Source organism: Vombatus ursinus, unplaced genomic scaffold (assembly GCF_900497805.2).
Source record: "Vombatus ursinus unplaced genomic scaffold, bare-nosed wombat genome assembly UNPS02001419.1, whole genome shotgun sequence".
Classification (NCBI taxonomy): domain Eukaryota; kingdom Metazoa; phylum Chordata; class Mammalia; order Diprotodontia; family Vombatidae; genus Vombatus; species Vombatus ursinus.
This window is the reverse complement of record NW_020941197.1, coordinates 22,664,545-22,685,884: the sequence shown is the minus strand read 5'-3', so window position 1 is coordinate 22,685,884 and position 21,340 is coordinate 22,664,545. Positions and strand designations below refer to the sequence as shown.

Below are 21,340 nucleotides of genomic sequence, written 5' to 3'. Positions count from 1 at the left end.
CATATTCTTCTTGGAGGCTTTGGATGTAGGAGCTTTGGCTTTGTTGTCTTTTTGTGGTTGTATGTTTTGATCTTCTTTGTCACCAAAGTAAGATAATATAGTCTGACTCTTTTTGCGCTGCTTGCTCATGATCCTGGCCAATTACTTGAGTTTGAAACTCTTTGTTAAGGTAAAAGTCTGTTTCCAATGTGGAGAATGTACTGTCCCAAGCTTCGGGGGTTTGTACAGCTGTTTTCAGAGATACTTCTAGGGACCTGAAAAGTGTCAGTTCTTCCAAGGTGCTATGATAAGAGGCAAGGTATTTTTTCTCCACCACCACAACAAGCTCCACTACACCAGTGTTCCTCCTCACCCCAGGACCGCCCCTCAGAACTGTGACTCAGGTCCAAGCCCTGGTAAAGCAAGAGATTCCTGCCTCAGCCCTGGCAAAGAGATCCTTGCAATCCCCCTCTGATCAGCCACTTGATTCCCCCTCAGTCTGTGAGGCCGGAAGCTCAGAAGGCAGCCGCTGCCCTGGGGGCAGCTGAGACCTAGTTTTTTCTCTCACCGCAGTTACAGACTTTTCCCACTGACCTTCTAAGTTGTCTTTGGCTTTCAGGGGTTGAGAAGTCTGGAAACTGCCACAGCTGCCTGTGATTCAGTCCTCTGAGGCCTGCTCCAGGTTTGCTGCAGCCTGTGCACCCATGCCAAACTGTGCTCCTCTCCCCACCTGGCGCGATATACCTTTCCCATCAACCATCCAGGTTGTCTTGGGCTGGAAATTCATTTTAGTCTGTGTTTTTGTGTGTTCTGTTGCTTTAGAATTTGTTTAGACCCATTTTTTATAGGTATTTGAAGGGGTTTGGGGGAGAGCTCTAGCAAGTAAGTGCTTTCCCTCTGCCATCTTGGCTCTGCCCTCCATAAATAATTTTTTTCCAGCACAGGGACATTCCATTACACTCATATATCACAATTTGTTTAGCCATTTTCCAATTGATGGGTGTCTATTTTGTTTCTAATTCTTAGCTATCACAAAAAGTGCTGATTTAAATATTTTGGAGTATATAGGGACTTTTTTCTTATGAATAGTTCATTTGGTTTATAAGCCCAGCAAACAAATCTCTGGTTCAAAGGGTATGGATATTTTAGTCGCTTTATTTACGTAATTCCAAATTGCTATCCAAAATGAATGTACCATTTCACAGCTCCACTAACAACATACTAGTGTGCCTATCATTCCACAAACCCTCCAACATTAACTATTTGTGAATTTTTTTTGCCCAATTTGCACTGTCAGACAAAACCTCAGATTTTTTTTTTATTTGCCTTTATTTTATTATTTGTAATTCAGAGCATTCTTTCACATGGCTGTGAATACTTTGCAATTCATTTCCCTTTGATAATTTATCTATTGGAGAACGACTAATGGCTTTTGGTATGTATACCATGTATATATATACATGTATACACATACATGTAGAAATTGTTTATATATCTTGGGTATATAAGTTTTATCAGAGAAATTTGATGCAAAGAGTTTTCCCATTTGACCTCTTCCCTTCTTATTCTAGGTTCATTAATTTTGTCTGTGCAAAAGCTTCCAGTTTCATATAATCAAAGTTATCTATTTGATCTTTTGTAATTGTCTCTATTTTTTGTTTGGTTAAGACTCCACCTCCTACCCTGTGAGAATTATATAATCTGGTGGGTACAGAATAGTCTTGTGTTGTTTTGTTTGTTTAATAGTCTTTTAAAATTATTTATTTTATTTTTAATTTATGGAATAAAAACAAGCATTTCCATAACATAGTATAATAAAAATGATTGCATATGAAATTGTACATCTATTATGTACAACTTGCTAAATATATAATAAAGTTATTGAAGAAATTTCTTTTTTTTCTTCCCTCCCTCCCAAGGGGGAGGCTACCTTTTTATATGTATTTATATGTGTGGTGTGTGTGTGTGTGTGTGTGTGTAAAATCATTCTATATATACTTCTATTTATCAGTTCTTTCTTTGGATAAAGATAGCATCTTCCTTCATATGTCCTTTGTAATTAATTCTGGTGTTTACAGTAGTAAAAATGACTTGTTTGCTTAAAGTTGTTCTTAAAACAATATTGCTGTTACTGTATATAATGTTCTCTTGGTTTACTCTTCATTATTTCATGCTACGTATGTTTTTCTAAGATCATGGTGCTCATCATTTCTTTTCTTTTCTTTTTTTTTTTTGAGCTCATCATTTCTTACAGCACAGTAGTATTCCATCACAATCATATACCACAACTTGTTTAGCCATTCCCCAGTTGATGGGCATCCCCACAATTTTTTGTTCTTTGCCACTGCAAAGAAAGCTGCTATAAATATTTTAGAACATATGTTCTTTGCCTTTTCCCTAACCATCTTGGGAAATAGACTTGGTAGTGATATTGCTGGATCAAAGGGTAAAGATAGTTTAATAACTCTTTGGGCATAATTCCAGATTGCTCTCCAAATGGTTGGATGAATTTGCAATTCCACCAACAATGAATTGGAGTCTCAATTTTTCCATATTCCCTCCAACATTTGTTGCTTTCTCCTTCAGTCATTTTAGCTAATCTGATAGGTGTAAAATGGCATTCCCTCAGTTGTTTTAATTTGCAGATCTAGAGCATTTTTTTTCATATGACTACAAATTGTTTAGATTTCTTCATTGGAAAACTGCCTGTTCATATCCTTTGACCATTAATCAATTGGGGGAATGATTCATATTCTTATGGATTTTACAAAGTTCTTTATATAGTTAAGATATAGGACCTTTATCTGAGAAACTGTCTATAACATTTTCCCCCTGATTTTCTGCTTTCCTTCTGATCTTGGCTGTATTTTTTATTTGTGCAAAACTTTTAAAATTTAATATAATAGAAATTATCCATTTTGCAACATAATCTACTCTCTATCTCTTGTTTTAATAGTACAAAATCCTCTTCTGTCTTCCATTTGTAAGATAATTTTTCCCATTCTTCCTCTCCCTTCCTCCTTCTTCAGATTCATCTGTATTTCTCACTCTTCCATTATTCTTTTGAAATTAACCCAATATAATAGAATCACATTCATACTCTCTAAATAGACTGCCTCTAACAGCCGTAGTGATGATATGATTCTGAGAGGTTACATGTATCATCTTCACATATAGGAATGTAAACAGTTTGACCTTGTTAAATCTCTTATGGTTTGTCATGCATATTTATCTTTTTATGCTTCTCTTAAGTCTTATGTTAAACTCCAAATTTTCCTTTAGCCTATGTTCTTTTCATCAGTAATGCTTGAAAAGTCTCTATTTCATCAAATATCAATGCCCCCTCCCAATAGGATTATTCTTTGTTGTAACCCTAGCTCCTTTGCCTTCTGAAATATCACATTTCAAACTCTCCACTCTTTTAACATGGTAGCTGCTAAATCTTGCATCATGATGACTTGGTTCCATGGTAGTGGAATCCTTTACTTATGGTTACTTTCAGTTATTTTTCTCCTTGACCTATGAGTTCTTGATTTGAATGGAATATTCCTAGGAGTTTTCATTTTGGTATTTCTTTCAGGAAATGACTGGTAGACTCTTTCAATTTATGCTTTGCCCTCTAGTTCTAAGATATTTGGGTAGTTTTCCTTTATAATTTCTTGAAATATGGTGTCAAGGCTCTTTTTTTTTTTTTGGTTGTTGTTGCTGTTGTTCCTGATTTTCAAGAAGTCTAATGACTATTAAATTATTGCCTTGATTGATTTTACATGTCAGTTGTTTTTCCTATGAGATATTTCACATTTTCTTTATTTTTTCAGTCTTTTGACTTTGTTTTATTGTTTCTTGATGTTCTATAGAGTCATAAGCTTTTACTCAGCCAATTTTAATTTTTAAGAACTTTTTTTCTTCAGTGAAGTTTTATACTTTATTTACCATTTACTCACTTCTATCAGGGAGAACTCTTTCACTGGAGGATTAACAAGGCATAGACATGTCTTTGTACTTTGATAGTGCCTCAACACGTAATTACCTAGCCTTTCTGTTATGGGAAAATCATTTGATAGGGTACCAACTTCCCCTTCCCCACAACTCATTTTGAGATTTATATTAAGTGATCATTTCATGAGTATTTAAGTTCACAGAGCTGGGAGGTAGATAGAAGCAAGGTATTGTTGTCTTGGCACAGCTTGACCTGGGAGAAATAGCTTTGGACTGCCTTGTTTTTCTCTCACTGTAATTTCCCCCCCTACATTTATATAAATGAATTGAATTTTAAAATAAAGAGGGAGACTGAGGGCACATTTTGTGAACTTTGAGACATTTCCTAAGATATGTTTTCATGAGAGTATTGGCAGCTGTATTTCAAAAATAATCTAAAAATTATGAAACTTTTTTTTAATCAAGGATGTTGTATCAATGAGTATTTTCCACCCTTTTTTGATCACTGTAGTTTTTTTTAATTTCTTGAAATAAATTGAATTTAAAAGCAAATGGGGTAATTGAGGGCACATTTTGTGGATTTTGAGATGTTTCTTAGGCTGTATCTCTTGTTTCCATTACCTCATTGGTAGCTACATTCTAAAAATAGTCTGAAGATTATGAAAATAAGTGTTTTTTTTTAATTGAAGATGTATCAATTTGTATTTCCCCCCTTTCAGAATGTAAAAGCACACGAGCAGCAACTCAAGTTCCACCAAGCAACATGTCAGCTGGACAGGTGTCACAACAATGCCCCACCAATGGTAATGTTCTTTCCTCAGTAGTTATGGTTGTGAGGGGCACACATGGGCAATGCAGGCCTCCAACACTGTAGGGCCCCGTATCTCTTCTCTTCTCAAGAAGTCCACATGCTGCTGCTCTCCTGGGCACAGTGTCTCTGCTGGAGAATAGGGCACTCACTTTGTCTTCCTGAGTTTATTCCTCTTCCCAGCTCAACTCTCAGCTACCCAGGCTACTTTTCCTGGAAGGTGCTTCCTGCCCCTCTCTTTTCCATGCCTGTGTCTGCTGGATATGGTGACTCCTATTGGGCAATTAGTTCTGATGAAAGACTCCATGGTTTGGAAGGTTGGGTTGGGGGTGGAGAATTTCTCTCTCTCCAATTCCTTCCTCCTCCTTCCACCTCTTCTTCCTCTCTCTCTCCCCTGGCATGGCTAATCTAATGGCCAGCTGCCCTTTTCACTCTATCAGGGAGAACTCCTAGAGGAAGGTTAATAGTACCTGGACATGTCTTTGCACTTCCTTTAATGCCTTCACACCTCATTACCTGATTTATCAACTGTGCTGGGGAGAAAAATAATTTGGAAGAGTCCCAACTCATCCCTCTCCCACAACTTACTTTGCAATTTTCTTAAGTGTTCATTCCATGAATGTATAAGTTCACAGACTTAAGAGTCAGATCAGGAGCAAGTACCACCTCAAATGGGATGTGGTGGGAGGAGCTGCTCCAGAAAAGTCTTTATGATTCTCTTGTTTTTATGTCCAGTTACCAACTCAGTGTCTGCACAGGTGAATACCATGACCAACCTCTCCTGCTTTACTCACTCAATAAAGGATCTTATAATGACAACATGGGAAATACTCCTCAGAGACAGAACTCCCTGTATCCTACTTTACAGAGAAGACAAGAATGAAACCAAGGAAACCAACTGCTGGTGAAGGAATAACCTGGGAATCTAGACCTGAGTGGAACCACAAACTTCAGATAGACCCAGTGACCATTGATAATGATGGATATTATAAATGTGTTTTTGCAACACCTGCTGGGAATTTCCAAATTGTCCATCACCTCACTGTATTAGGTAAGAAACAGCTTCTGTCAGGTTACTATGGGTAACCAGATCCAGGACTGGAAAACAGGTAACTTGCTCAGAACCACCAACTCCCTCTAAATCTCTCTCTCCATCTTCTGTAGTGCCTCCTGTAGTAACCCTGTCTGAAGAGGGGAATCGAACTGTTGAGTGCAAGGCTGTTGCTGGGAAGCCAGCTGCCCAGATCTCCTGGGTCCCAAAGGGAGACTGCTTCACTGTGAATGAAACTCATCATAACAGGACAGTGACTGTGAAAAGTACCTGTACCTGGAAGGGCTTCAATGGGTCTAGTGCCACCTGCTTCATTTCCCATTTGACTGGGAACAAGAATGTGTCCATAGAACATCAATCCCATAGTAAGTAGCATTTCTCTCTTATACTGTGTTTGATTGACTATTCACTCTTCCAGAGAAGTAATATTATGAGAGAAAAGTGGTATTCTAAGAGGCATAAGAATTTTACATTTAAAGCTACCTTAAAATCAAATGAGAAACAACTGAACAAAGAACAAAAATACTCTTGTACATATTTTGAAATGAATCTTTTCTTTTTTTTTCATTCCTCTGCCAATGATGGTTGGTTTTATCCCCTATTCATCCTCCTTTGACAGGTAATTTAAAAGGAACTCATTTCACCAGGGTGAGGGAAAAATATATCTGCTTGATTTGACTAAGGAAGTATGAAACTGAATGTGACATGTTGAACTGCCCACTTAAAACTACTAGGCCAGATAGAAAACAGCAGGTTATGATATAAGAAGCATAGCAGAGGAGATGATGAATAATACACAGGAAACAATAACCAGGAAAACGGGCAAAAACCATATTCATGACCTCATGCCAATGTCTTGGATAGTGTAATCAATAGAGACCTCCATTAAAGCAGGTAAATATGAACTCATGGTATCACTAAGATGTTATGGGTTGTGACTTATGAATGAATTAGATCAATGGAAGTATACACACATACACATACACATAAATATATATTAAAAGAAATCATCAAATAATCATGTATGAATGTATATGCCAGACACTAGAAACTTGAGATATAATGACAAAAGTGAAACTGTCCCTGCCCTCAAAGAGTTTACATTCTAATGGGAGACAAAATGTATGTATGTATACATACCTGTGTATATATGTAGGTGTGTATATACAAAACCTATATAAAGCAAATATCAATTAACATGGGAGGGGAAGACATTAGCAAACTAGGAGAAGGGAAGGGAACACTAGGAAAGGCCTCTTGCAGAAGGTTGAAGTTGAGCAGAGTCCTGAATGAAGCCATGGATTCCAAGTGGTAGAGGTGAAGAGGGAGAACATTCCAGAAACAGGGCATAGCCAATGCAAAAGCATGGGAAGGGGTCATGGGTGAAGAGCAACAGCAAGTAGCTAAGTATGGCTGGACTATGAGTGTATAGATGGGAGTAAGGTATAAGAAGGATAGATAGATAGGATGGTTCTATGTCATGAAAGCTTTAAATGACAAACAAAGAAGTTTACATTGGATCCTAGTGGTAATAAGGAACCACTGGATCTTATTGGAGGGGCTAACATGGTCAGATCTTCACTTAAGGAAAAGAGTTTCCATAGTTGTATAGAGGATGGATAGGAGTAGGGAGAGGCTTGAGTCAGTGAGACCAAGAAAGAGACTATTTCAATAGTCCAAGTAAGAGGTTATGATGGTGGGTGGGGTGGAGGCTGTGTGAGTGGAGAGAAGCATGCAAGAGAGGTTGTGTAGATAGGAACAAGATATGACAATAAACTGACTATGGGAAGGGAATGAGAGTGAGCATTTGAAGATGACATTAGACGGAAGGCACAGAAGCATTGCATTCTCAATTAAGAAGACATGCATCTCTCTGGATAACTATTTGGGTGAAGCTCAACAGAGAGGAATAAACAAAATTAATATCATGGAAGGAGTATACCATGGCCACCTAGTAAGATACAGGAAATGGCTGATCAGTTCCTTTTATAGGTCAGTGTCACAGACAGAACAGAGCCAGAGTCTTCAATGTAGACATCTTATGGAGTTCCTTTCTTGCTAAAAACAAAGCATCCAGTACATGCTCAAATTGTTCTGCTAATAATTTCATCTTTCAAAAGGTAGAGAGATCAACAAAGCGAACAATTATCTAGTTCAGACCAATGTGGAAGAAGTGTTTGATATAGCAGAAATGCCAGAAACTAAGGTCCATTCCATTTGTTTCCCAGAGTCTGCTCTCCTTCACAGCTTGATACTCAATTACATAGGTCACTTTTCCTTGATAATGCTTCCTGTCTCTCCCCTTTCCAAGTCTGTGTCTGCTGGGTGTGGTGTCATCTAATGGTAATTAGCTCTGTAGCAAAACTCCATAGCTTAGAATGTAGGGTTGAGAGGAGGAATTTCTCCTTCCTCCCTTTTCCACCCCTTCCTCCTCTCTTCTTCTCCTGACAAGGCTAATTTTCATCTAACAAATGACCACCTGCCCTTCTAATTCTATCAGGGAGAACTCCTTTATAGGAAGGTTAATGGTACCTAGACATATCTTTGTACTTCCTTTAATGCCTTAACACCTCATTACCTGGTTTATCAACTGCTGGGGAGAAAAATCACTTGGTAGAGTACCAACTCCTCCCTCTCGCACTGATACACTTTGAGATTTTTTTTTTAATGAATGTATAAGTTCACAAAGCTGGGAGCTATGTTTCTCTTTTGTTTTTTTATGTCTACTTACTGACTCAGTGTCTGTACAGGTGGATACCAACACTTCCTTTATAGGCACTGGATTGCTCTCCAAAATGGTTGGATGAGTTCACAATTCCACCAAAAATGAATTAGTGTCACAATTTTTCCCACATCCCCTCCAACTTATGTTGTTTTTCCCTTCAATCATTTTAGCCAATATCATAGGTATAAAATGATATCTCAAGGTTGTTTTAATTTAACTATTTCTCTAATCAATAATGATTTAGAGCATCTTTTCATATGACTATAATTTTTTTTCTTCATTGGAAAACTGCCTGTTCATATGCTTTGACCATTAATCAATTGGGGAATGACTCATATTCTTAGAGATTCTAGAAAGTTCTTTATATATTTGAGATATGAAAGTTTTATCTGAGAAACTATCTATAGAAATTTCCTCTCAATTTTCTTCTTTCCTTTTCATCTTGGCTATGTTTATTTTATTTGTACAAAACCCTTTTAATTTAATGTAATTGAAATTATCCATTTTACACCTCTTTGCTCTCTGTCTTGTTTATTCATAAATTGTTTGTCTATCCATCTCTGATAATTAATTTTTTCCATATTCTTCAAATTTTCTTGTAATATCTCTTTTTATGTCTAGGTCATGTACCCATTTTGACCTTATCTTGACAAATGGTATAAGATACTAGTCTAGACATCATATTTTAAAAAAAATCAAGGAAAACTACTCCAATATCTTAGAATCAGAGGATAAAATAGACAGTGAAAGAATCCACCAATCACCTCCTGAAAGAGATCCCCAAGTGAAAACTCCTAGGAATATTATAGCCAAATTCCAGAGCTTGTAGGTCAGAGAGAAAATACTTCAAATAGCTGGAAGGAAATCATTTAAATATCAGAGAGCCACAGTCAGGATTACACAAGATTTAACAGCTTCCACATTAAAGAAGGAGAGGTCTTGGGATATGATATTCTGGAAGGCAAAGGAGCTATGATTACAACCAAGAATAACCTACCCAGCAAAATTGAGTATAATCTTTCAGAAGGAAAAAAAATTCACATTTAATGAAATAGAAGAAGCATCTAGCTAGGCACAGTGAATATAGTGCCAGACCTAGAGTCTGGAAGACCTGAGTTCAAATCTGGTCTCAGAAACTTAGCCGTGTGAACTTGGGCAACTCACTTAGCTCTGTTTGCCTCAGTTTTTCATGTGTAAAATGATCTGGAGAAAGAAATGGCAAACCATTCTAATATCTCTGCCAAAAAAGCCTCAAATGGGGTCATGATGAGTCAGACATGATTGAAAAATGACTAAGCCAATGAATTAGAGGACTTTTTAGCATTCCTGATGAAAAGACTAGAGAAGAATAGAAAATTTGACATTCAAACACAAAACTCAAGAGAAACATAAAAAGTTATTCATGAAAAAGAAATCATAAAAAAGGAAAAAGAAATCCTAATGGACTTAATAAATTAAACTATTTACATTCCTACATGGGAAGATGATACATGTAATACCTCAAAACTTTATCATTATTAGGGCAGCTGGAGGGATTCTACATAGAGAGAGAGCAAAGGTGTGAGTCAATTATGTTGGGATAATCTCAAAAAATAGAGAAACGAGAAAGAGGAATGCAGTGAAAGAAGAGGGGAGGGAGAGGAAGAATAAGGAAAATTACCTTACATGCAAGATGTGTACAAGGAACAACTTTTACAGTGGAAGGGAAAATGGGAGTGATGATAGGCAATGCTTGAAGCTCACTGTCATTTGAACTAGTTAAAAGAGGAAAGAATACACACACACACACACACACACACACACACACTCAATTGGGTATTAAAAAATCTATCTTTCCCAACAGGGAAGTAGGAGGGGAAGGGGATAAGAGTAAGAGGGATGGTGATAAAAGGGAGGATGAATTAAAGGAAGCAGTGGTCAGAAGCACAACAGACTTTTGAGGAGGGACAGGATTGTACCCATTGTACACAATATAGTGATATAGTAATGATGATCGACTGTGAAGAACTTAGCTACTCTGCTCAGTGCAATGATCTAAGACAATTCTAAAGGACTCAAGATGGAAAATGCTATCCACTTCCAGAGAGAGAACTCATATACTCTGAGCACAATTTGAAGTATATTTTTTTCACTTTCCTTCACTTCCTTATTTTTTTGCCCTTTTTTTTTTTGCAACATGGCTAATATGGAAATATGTTTTGCATGATTTCACAAGTATAATTAATACCATGTTGACTGGAGAGATAGAGAGAATTTGGAACTCAACATTTTTTTTAAAATGAATATTAAAATAGATAATTTTTAAAAAGAACAATCACATTTTTAGAGCTGGATGGTGCCTTTTAGCCTCATCAGTACCAGACTGACAATCTTTCTTTTTTAAATTTTATTTTGAACTTGACAAATGCCAAATAAAATGGAAATTTCCTTATGCATAGAACAGAAAAAGATTATACGTGAAACTGCAGATCTCCATTTTCTACAGTTTGCTTCTCATTTAAAGTGTATGATAATTTCAACCTGTAGTTTTCAAAGCTTTCCTGTTTGTCTATGATTTTTTTGGGCTTTCTTTTTGTTCTCTTTTCTGCATTAAAAAAAAAAAGATGTCTCTGATATATATTTTTCAATTTTCCCCCTACTTTATCCTTATATTCCTTTGCTCTCCCACCCTCTCCCTTTGGGAAAAAAAAAGGAAAAACCTTGTAGCACATATACATAGTCAAACAAAATAAATTTTTACACTGTCTGAAAATGTACATTTATTCTGTATCTTTAGTCTATCATATTTCATAAAGAGTTATGCAGCATGCTTTATTATCAGTCTTCTAGAGTCATAGTTGATCACTGAATTAATCAGAATTGTCAGGTCTTTCAAAAATTTTTTTTAACATTGTTCTTGCATAAATGGTCCTACTGGTTCTATTCACTACTGTGTATCAGTTCAAATAGGTCTTCCCAGATTTGTCAGAAATCATTCATTTTCTCATCTCTTATGCAGCAATAATATTCCACTATAGCAGCATGCAATAATTTGTTCAGCTATTCCCCAAGAAACGGGTGACCCCTTAGTTTCTAGCTTTTTGCTACTACAAAAATAACATACATATTTTTGTAAACATGGGTCTTTTTCGTGTATAGTCCTAGTAGTAGTAACAAATACAAAATCATTTGGCATTCAAATCCCCTCATAACCTTCCCCTGCCAATGGCTTTCTAAGTCTCTTTATATCTTATATTACCACCCCTCCTCCATCATGTACTCTGCAATCTGGTCCCACTGTCCTTCTTGTTCCTTGCATAAGTCATTCCTTCTCTGAACTTTTTTAGTTCACCCCCATGCCACTCCTCAACTTCTGGCTTCCCTGGTTTCCTTCAGTTTCTAGATATAGCCTCAGCTTCCACAAGAAACTTTTTCCAGTCCCTTTTAATTCTGGTGCCTTCCCTCCAGGAATGTCTCCAATTTATTCTGTCCACGAAGTAGTTGTTTGCATGCTGTCTTCCCCATTAGATCATAAACTCTTTGAGAGCAAGGACTGTCTTTTACCTTTCTTTGTAATTCCCTGACTTGGCACAGTGGCTTATGCAAAGACTTATCTTTGCATAAGCTCAGCTCAGACACCAAGTTTCCCATAAAACTTCCCATCCCTCCTGACTAAAAGTAATCCTTCCTCTCCTTACTGATACTCTTTGATTTGATCTCTCCTATGAATTTAATATGGACAGCTAGGTAGCACAGTGGATAGAGCACCAGGCTTGGAACCGGGAAGACTCATCTCCCTGAGTTCAAATCTGGCCTCAGTTACTTACTAGCTGTGTGACCCTCGACAAGTCACTTAACCTGTTTGCCTCAGTTTCCCCATTTGTAAAATGAGCTGGAAAAGGAAATGGCAGACCCCTTCAGTATCTTTGCCAAGAAAATTCCAAATGGGTGTCACAAAGAGTTGGAGATGACTCAAAAGATGGAGCAACAACAATGCATTTAATTACATCCTAAAATTTTTTTTTCTATGGCTATCTCATTTTACCTATTAGACTGTAAGCTCCTTGAGATCAAGAAATTTCTTGTTTTTCCCTTTTTGCTCTTACAGCAACTAGCTCAATGCATTTAATTTGTCAGGTTCTTAATAAATGTTTATTTCATTGAATTGAAATCAGGAAAGTCATAGAATAATGGAGTCAAGGATATTAGACTGGTAACTAGAAGAGACCTTAAAGGCTGATGAATCCAACCCTTACAGAAAAGGACATCGAGGCAGAGAGAAGTTAAATGATTTGCCTAGGGTCACAGAGCTATTAAATCTGAGGCAGGATTAGAACTCAGGACTTCATGACTCTACTGAATTATCCACTCTACTACACTCCCTCTTTAGTCCTTAATAGCTTCATTTTATCTTTATGCCACAAGAATCTCTCTCTCTACCACCCCCTACATTTGCAACCATATTGGAGATAAGCTATGACTTCATTTGTACCAATAAAGAAACCAAGACATACAGAAATCAAATAATATGTCCAAGGTAGTGACAGTACTAAATTTTTACTCTTCAGGAAATGTAAGGAGATGGTGTTCTTTTTATTAAGGGTAATAAATATCCCTCAACAACTTGATATGTGATAGATGACATCGTTCACCTTTTCTGTACACAGATGGGAGGTGTTGGAGGTTTCCCAACCCTATTGCAGGAAAATGGCAGTAACGCTAGTGAGACAGAAAAGTCATTTAGATTTAAACAATCCTTTTATAAATAGATGAAAATTATAAAAAAAAAAAACAGGCTGAAATTTGTTAACTTGGTGATGATGTACTTAAACATAGCCTTTTCTGTGTTCAGAGGTTCCAGAGAATTAGGAGTTTCATTGATCCTTGGGATTGTGGAATTTTCCATTTTGGGGCTTGTTCTGAGCTTTGGAGAATGTCTTTTCTTAAGGAAGATCAATGGTGGCAGGTAAAATTTGTGGGGTACTCATAATGCTCAAAGCACTTTTACAACACACACACAAAATCTACTTAAGGTACTTAAACTTATTACTTACTAGAAGAGGTTGTCAAAATATTTTTCTTCATCTTTTGAAAGCTTTATTGAAAACTGAAGGAAAGACACTGAGGTGGGTAGGGGGTAGGTGGTATCTCTTACTCAGAGTCTGTTTCCTGAAGCAGATGAGTTAAAAATAGAATTCTGGATAAAGGAATAGGGATAGAGAAGCAGGTATGAAGTGGGATGTTTTATTATTATTATTATTATTATTATTATCACTATTATTATAATTAACAATAATAATAGCCCACATTTATATAGTGCTTACTCTGTTCCAGGCACTATGCTAAATACTTTACAGTTATTATCTCATTTTATCCTCACATCAACCCTGGGAGGTAGGTGTTATAATTGTCTCCATTTTACAGATGAGGAAACTGAGGCAAACAGAGGTTAAGTGACTTGCCCAGGGTCACATAGCTAGTAAGTGTCTGAGGCTGTATTTGAACTTGTCTTCTTGATCCCAGGGCAGCTAGGTGGCACAGTGGGTAGAGTGCCAGGCCTGGATTTAGGAAGACTCACCTTCCTGAGTTCAAATTCAGCTTCAGATACTTCCTAGCTATGTGACCCTGGGCAAGTCATTTAACTCTGTTTGTCTCAGCTCCTCATCTGTAAAAATGATCTGGAGAAGGAAATGGCAGACCACTTCAGTATCTTTGCCAAGAAAATTCCAACTAGGGTCACGAAGAGTTGGACATGACTGAAACAATAACTTCCTAACTCCAGGCCTGGAGCTCTATCTACTGCACCATCTAATTGCCTACATAGTAATAAAGATAAAATATAAAATTAGGACCAAAAGAATAGAATAAAAGGACTTGAGAAGTGCTGTTGTACAAGGTTAAAGATAAGAAAATCAGAATGAGAACTGAGTGAGAATAGAGAATTATGGTAGATACTCCTCTCTTTTATTCCATAAAGCCTGCTTACCTTAACTCAACATAAGTTTTTGAAAAAGCATTATATCAGAATATATACTAATTCTAGTCAAACCTAAGTGTATCTTAAGAGAAGGCTCTTGATATGCTGAACTTAACCCAGAGCCCAGTGCACAGTGGCACATTTGGAGGTGCTGACCCATTTGGGAATGGCCAGGCCCTCACCTTCTTTCAATTACCTATGAAGTGGGGAGAGGGCACCGAGCTACATCCTGAGCATAATAAACTATCTACCACTGCTCTACCATTTCTGGAATAGCAGCACACACTTACCACTTTCAGACTTCCACAACATGCCTGGATCAGTGCCTCTTAAGCTTTTCCACAGTGATAGAACTGTTCAGTTTAAACAAAACTTTGGCAGAATTTGCAGTAAAATCTTCTAAAATCATTATTTGTGATGCCTATTAACAAATGACATAAGATTCATTAAATGAACAGGGGAAATAAGTAGAGCAATGTATCCAGTGTTCTCCAGCCTTCCTAGCCAGTGAGGTAGAACAACAATTTTAAACTATCATCGAATGGCTTGATGCTGAAGGACAGTTTAAACTTCTAAGGTTACTGGTGAAAAGAGAAAGAAGGAGAGGGCAGCATCTTCAGCCTAAGTAAGGTGTGTTGGAGTCAGGATTCCAACCAGAGGCAAAGCCTTAAAATAAGTCTTATTTTTCCCATCTGCAAAATGTCAAGAAGAATACCTGTGGTACTTACCTCGTATTATTTTTTAGAGCATCAAGAAGTAATGATTAGAAAGTGCTTTGCAAACCTCAATGGACCCCATAAATGCCAGCAATTTTTATGTGCTCCCTAATGAGTTATTTTTGGGGAGGATTGGCAGTATAAAATTCCTCTACTCTAGAGATAAGGTTGAATTTCTCCTCTTCATCTGTATGGAAGAATTGATTTCATCAGGGCTAAATATTAGTTTCACCTTACCTGAGTGAATGTTTTTCTTTCTTTGCAGGTGCTCAAAGCCTACTGACATCTGAGTCAAGGTCATGCATCCAGGATCATTTTTCTTTTCTTTTCTCTTCTTTTCTTTCCTTTTTTTCCCCCTTCTGGCTCCACTTCCACCTGATGCATAGGAACTCCTCAGTCCAAATAACTACATTTGCCTGGATCGGTACCTCTTAAACATTTCCACAGTGATAGAACCATTCAGTTTAAACAAAACTGGCAGGATTCTTACAGTAAAATCCTCTAAAACCATTATTTGTAATGCCTATTAACAAATGATATAAGATTCACAAAAAAACCCAAAAGATAAAATTTAAGGTGTATCAGGGTTCCTTGTAGCACACATTTTTTTGCTTAGCTTACATTTTATTCAAATAAAATTAAAAATTATCATAATTTATATCAACATGCAAAGAAGTATTAAATGTTCATTAAAATATCAATTTGCAAAGATTTTTTATTGATAAAATTATTACAGTTTTAATATTTATAATTAATAATGATGATAACAAGAACATTAATAGCAACAATAATAAATGTTTAGAGGCAGCATGGCAAAGTGCTGACCTCAGAATCAGGAAGAATACAGTTCAAGGCATGCCTCTCACATCAACTAGCCATGTGGACAAATCACTTAGTCATTTAGTGCTCTGGTAACTAAGGCATAAATCACAGAGTAGATGCCATCTGTGTTGAGGGGGTTTTCCTAAGAAGGAATTCTCTATACCACTAAAGTTATTTATTGTTGTAGCAACTTGACAAATTGTCCATAAGGCTTGATGTCAATAGAGATCAAAATGGAAGCTTTAACCTGCTCCACTCTTCTGACCTGGCTGGAGTCAGTTTGACCTTCATTAGGCAGCTGTGGACCCTCAGACCACGGGAGCTCCCTTTATTGGTGCTGGATATAGTACAAACACAATCAGCTTTAGCCCCGCTACAACTCAGAACTCCTGAAAATTCAAGCACAATTTAAGCATTTCACAGCTTTAGCCTCCCTGGCAGCAAGGACAACAAGTGAAAAAGTAGGTTATCATTAACTTCTATACAAAGATTGTGTAATCTTGAGTCTATACTCTTAAGGTTCAAAGGCAGCAAGCAGTACAGAGACACTACTCAGGTCATGAGCCTATGACCAATTATAAGTGAGTGGGGCAGATGGTACTGATATATATTTTTTCTTTATTAATTTATTTTTAGTTTTCAACATTCACTTCCACAAGATTTTGAGTTCCAAATTTTCTCCCCATCTCATCCCTCCCCCCACACCAAGATGGCATGCATTCTGAATACTCTTTCCCCTAATCTGTCCTCCCTTCTATCTCTCCCCCCGCTTCTCTTATCCCCTTCCCCTTCAATTTTCCTGTAGGGCAGGATAGATTTCTATACCCCATTTCCTGTATATCTTATTTCCCAGTTGCATGTGAAATCAATTTTTTTTTAACATTTCTTTTTCAAACTTTGGGTTCCAAATTTTCTCTCTTCCTCCCTCCCCATCCACCCTCATTGAGAAGGCAAGCAACTCGATACAGATTATACATGTGTAGTCATGCAAAACACTTCCATAGTAGTCATGTTGTGAAAAACTAAGCATATTTCCCTTAATCCTATCCTGCCCTCCCCCATTTATTCTATTCTCTCTTTTGACCTTGTCCCTCCTTAGAAGTATTTGCTTCTGATTACCCCCTCCCCCAATTTGCTCTCCCCTCTATCATCACCCTGCTCTCTTGTCCCCTTCCCCCCTATTTTCCTGTAGGGTAAGATAGGTTTCCATACCCAAATGAGTGTGTATGTTATTCCCTCCTTAAGCCAAATCCTATGAGAATAAGATTCACTCATTCCCTCTCACCTCCCCACTTCCCCTCCACTGTAAAAGCCTTTTCTTGACTGTTTCATGTGAGATAATTTACCCCATTCTACCTCTCCCTTTCTCCTTCTCCCAGTATAATCCTCTCTCACCCCTTAATTTTATTCTCCAGATATCATCCCTTCATCTTCAACTCACCCTGTGCCCTCTATCTATCTCTCTCTCTCTCTATCTATACATACATATAATTTTTTCCCTCCAACTACCCTAATACTGACAAAGGTTTCATCTTTCCATGCAGGAATGTAAAAAGTTCAACCTTAATAAGTCCCTTATGATTTCTCTTTCCTGTTTACCTCTTCATATTTCACTTGAGTCTTGTATTTGAAAGTCAAATTTTCTATTCAGCTCTTGTCTTTCATCAAGAATGCCTAAAAGATTTCTATTTCACTGAATGTCCATTTTTCTCCTGAAGGATTATACTCAGTTTTGCTGGGTATGTGATTCTTGACTGTAATCCTAGCTCCTTTGCCGTCCAAAATATTATATTCCAAGCCTCCTGGTCCCTTAATGTAGAAGCTGCCAAATCCTGTGTTATCCTGATTGTGTTTCCACAATACTTGAATTGTTTCTTTCTGACTGCTTGCAATATTTTCTCCTTGACCTGGGAACTCTGGAATTTGGCTACAATACTCCTGGGAGTTTTCCTTTGGGGATCTCTTTCAGGAGGAGATCGGTGGATTCTTTCAATTTTTATTTTACCCTCTGGTTCTAAAATATCAAGGCAGTTTTTCTTGATAATTTCATGAAAGATTATGTCTAGGCTCTTTTTTTGATCATGGCTTTCAGATAGTCCAGTAATTTTAAAATTCTGTCTCCTGGATCTATTTTCCAGGTCAGTTGTTTTTTCAATGAAATATTTCACATTGTTTTCTATTTTTCATTCTTTTGGTTTTGTTTTATAGTGTTTTGATTTCTCATAAAGTCACTACCTTCCAATTGCTCCATTCTAATTTTTAAGGAAATATTTTCTTCAGTAATCTTTTGGACTTCCTTTTCGATTTGGCCAATTTTGGTTTTTAGGGCATTCTTCTCCTCATTGGCTTTTTGGATCTCTTTTGCCATTTGGGTTAGGCTATTTTTTAAAGTGTTCTTTTCTTCAGTATTTTTTTGGGTCTCCTTTAGCAAGCTGTTGACTTCTTTTTCATGATTTTCTTACATCACTCTCATTTCTCTTCCCAGTTTTTCCTTTACTTCTCTTACCTGCTTCTTAAAACCCTTTTTGAGCTTTTCTGTGGCCTGTGACCAATTCATATTTTTCTTGGAGGCTTTGGACGTAGGAGCTTTGACTTTGTTGTCTTCTTCTGGTTGTATGTTTTGATCTTCTTTGTCATGAAAGAAAGATTCTATGTTCTGACTTTTTTTATGCCTGTATTTGCTCATGATCCCAGCCAATTATGTGAGTTTTAAACTCTTTGTTAAGGTAGGGGTCTGCTTCCAGTGTGGAGAATCCCAAGCTTTGGGGGTTTCGAGCAGCTGTTTTCAGAGATACTTCTAGGGACCTGCAAATTTTCAATTCTTCCAAGGTGGTATGATCAAGGGGGAGGTGTTTACTCCTTTCCTGGCCTATACTCTGGTCTATGAGTGACCACAAGCACTCTTTTCTGCCTTGGAACTATGAGGAGGATTTCCTCTCCACCACCACTACAAGCTCCACCATGCCAGCACTCCTCCTTGCCCCAGGACTGCCATCCAGGACTGTGACCCAGATCCAAGCACGGGCAAAGCAAGAGGATCTTTTCTCAGCACCAGCAAAGAGATCCCTGCAATCCCCCTCTGATCAGTCACTTGATTTCCCCCCCAGTCTGTGGGCTGGAAGCTCTGGAAGCAGCTGCCATCCTGGGGCCACACATGGGGACTGGGGCTAGGACAGAGTTTCTCTCTCACCATGGTCATAGACTTTTCCGACTGACCTTCTAAGTTGTTTTTGCCATTTGTGGGTTAAGAAGTTTGGAAACCACCACAGCTGCCCATGATTTAGTCCTCTGAGGTCTGCTCCAGGTTCACTGAGGCCTGTTTTGCCTGTATGCCCATGCCAATGCTGAACTGCATTTCTCTCCCAGCCTGGCACTGATCAACCATCCAGGTTGTCTTGGGCTGGAAATGTGTTTCACTCTGTCTTTTTGTGGGTTCTGTTGCTTTAGAATTTGTTTAGAGCCATTTTTACAAGTATTTGGAGGGGTTTAGGGGAGAGCTTAAGCAAGTCACTGCTTTTACTCTGCCATCTTGGCTCCACACCCCCTATCCCCCCTTTTGGCACATATTGAGAAATACCAGCCTGGGTGACGTCTAGATTAGCTGGTTTACAGACACAGAGAAAGTGAAATGGAATTAGGATTCTTATTCTTTTCAGGAGGGTCTAGACTTTTCAATCCTTTTGATTTACATTTTATTTTTTCATAGACTTTGTGGTACCACAAAACTGTAAGCCAAATAAGGTGTTGATAGAGCATTATGAAGAAGCTGGTTGAAATTCAGATGTTGGTTTCAAGATGGCAAGAGTCCTATGGACAAATGTGGCTTTTACATAAAGGTATAGAAATAGCTTCTTCTGTTCATATCTGGTTTTTTGGGGAAATAAACTTTAGCCACACTAGTCTGAACCTGGCTGAATCCCACACTGACATTTACCCACACTCAGGCCCTAAGCCTTGTGTTCTACAGCATGTGGTCTGCTGTTAATCACATTCTAGCATGGAAGTGGTGATACTGATAGTTCAAAGACAGGAGTTACAGACCAAATCCTTTTCATCTCTCCAAACAGAATTTCATGATTTTGACCTACACAATTTCTGTCACAAACTCACAAACCCAGACCTTTAGAATATACACATATATCTTTAGCTCATGACTCTGGTATCTGTCCTTTCAAATCTATTTGTGTAATTCAGGAGCTCGCCAATTTTTGTCTGTTTGAAGAACCCTAGGATGGAGACTTGATGTTCAGCCCCTTTGCTTCCTAAGAGAAGGGGGAAAAGCAGACATCTCAGTCTCTGGGAAGGAGCTGTTGACAGAGGAGAGAGAAAGGAGCTTCTGAAGTCTATTACCTGCAACAGGTATTGCAACAGCTGCCTCCATCACAAACTCTGGCCCAACCTCTTCAACTACAGGATGAAGGTGTTGAACAGAGGAACTGGAGACCATCTACAGCTACTGTCACTGCTTCTGGCAAAATTGTCACAGCCATGTTGAGGGGGGCAAGCTAAAACATTCAGAAGCTACCCTGGGCTGATGGAGACTGTAGCTATCATGTTTGCTGACAATAAGGGTGATAGTAGTACTCCTTTTCTTCCCACTCATCCATCTTCTCTGTTCTCTCAGGCAGAATGTGAATTCATTCCAAAGCTTATTTTTATTTCTATTTTTTTCATCTCAGTTCAGCTAGTCTCTAAAAGCCAGTATTAAGATAAAATTGTGTTTAACCTGAGAACATTTTGGTTTGTATGTGTTTCATTTGCAAAAAGGCAACTGAGAGGGAAGTTATGCTTGGCTGGGGAGGAGGAGAGAGAGATACAGAGAGAAAGAGACAGACAGTGAGAACCACATCCAGACAGACAGAGACACAGAGATAGAACCAGAAAGATATATGTATAAAGAAAAAGAGAAAAGAGGCAGAGACGTACACAGACACACAGACACACAGACGCAGACAGACAGACAGACACACACACACACAAATTGTCTTTCCAGTTTGCTAGGATGTCTGGTTGTGGGCTTGAACAAACCAAATAGATCTATATTGAAAGCACATTATAAAACTCTCTAAGGGTAGACATTAAAAAGGAATCAGCACTGTTCATGGATTCTGCTGGGCAAAGTATGAACTAATAGTGGTATTGGAGGAAGGAAATAAGCTTGGTAAGAAGGGAGCTAGAGATTTTCCCTTAGAGGAAGTTGCCTCAATGACCTTGGCTATAGTTCCTTTCTCTTGGCCCATTTCCAGAGGCTGGTTCAAAGAAGCCCTTCCTGTTTTGGATGGAGACCAGAGTATCAATGGGAGGAAGAGAGAGACAGAGAGGAGAGAGAGAGAGAGAGAGAGAG

At 38.0% G+C, this 21,340-nt stretch overlaps 1 protein-coding gene and 1 pseudogene across 2 annotated transcripts in view; both read left to right on the top strand.

The window, feature by feature from the left end:
• The window catches only part of LOC114047699 (cell surface glycoprotein CD200 receptor 1-like), a 30,211-nt gene extending 24,549 nt beyond the window's left edge, over positions 1–5,662 (top strand). Inside the window, exons 7-8 of one of the 2 annotated variants that reach the window (XM_027868634.1) lie at positions 4,638–4,721; positions 5,595–5,662. In XM_027868634.1, coding sequence (XP_027724435.1) covers positions 4,638–4,721; positions 5,595–5,609 — 99 coding nt within the window. In that variant the 3' untranslated portion in view covers positions 5,610–5,662. Of the gene's footprint in view, positions 1–4,637; positions 4,722–5,461; positions 5,551–5,594 lie in introns of those variants that run through there. The other variant, XM_027868625.1, reaches the window with a different exon arrangement.
• Positions 5,346–20,706, top strand: LOC114047713 (annotated as a pseudogene).
• The last annotated feature ends 634 nt before the right edge of the window (positions 20,707–21,340 follow it).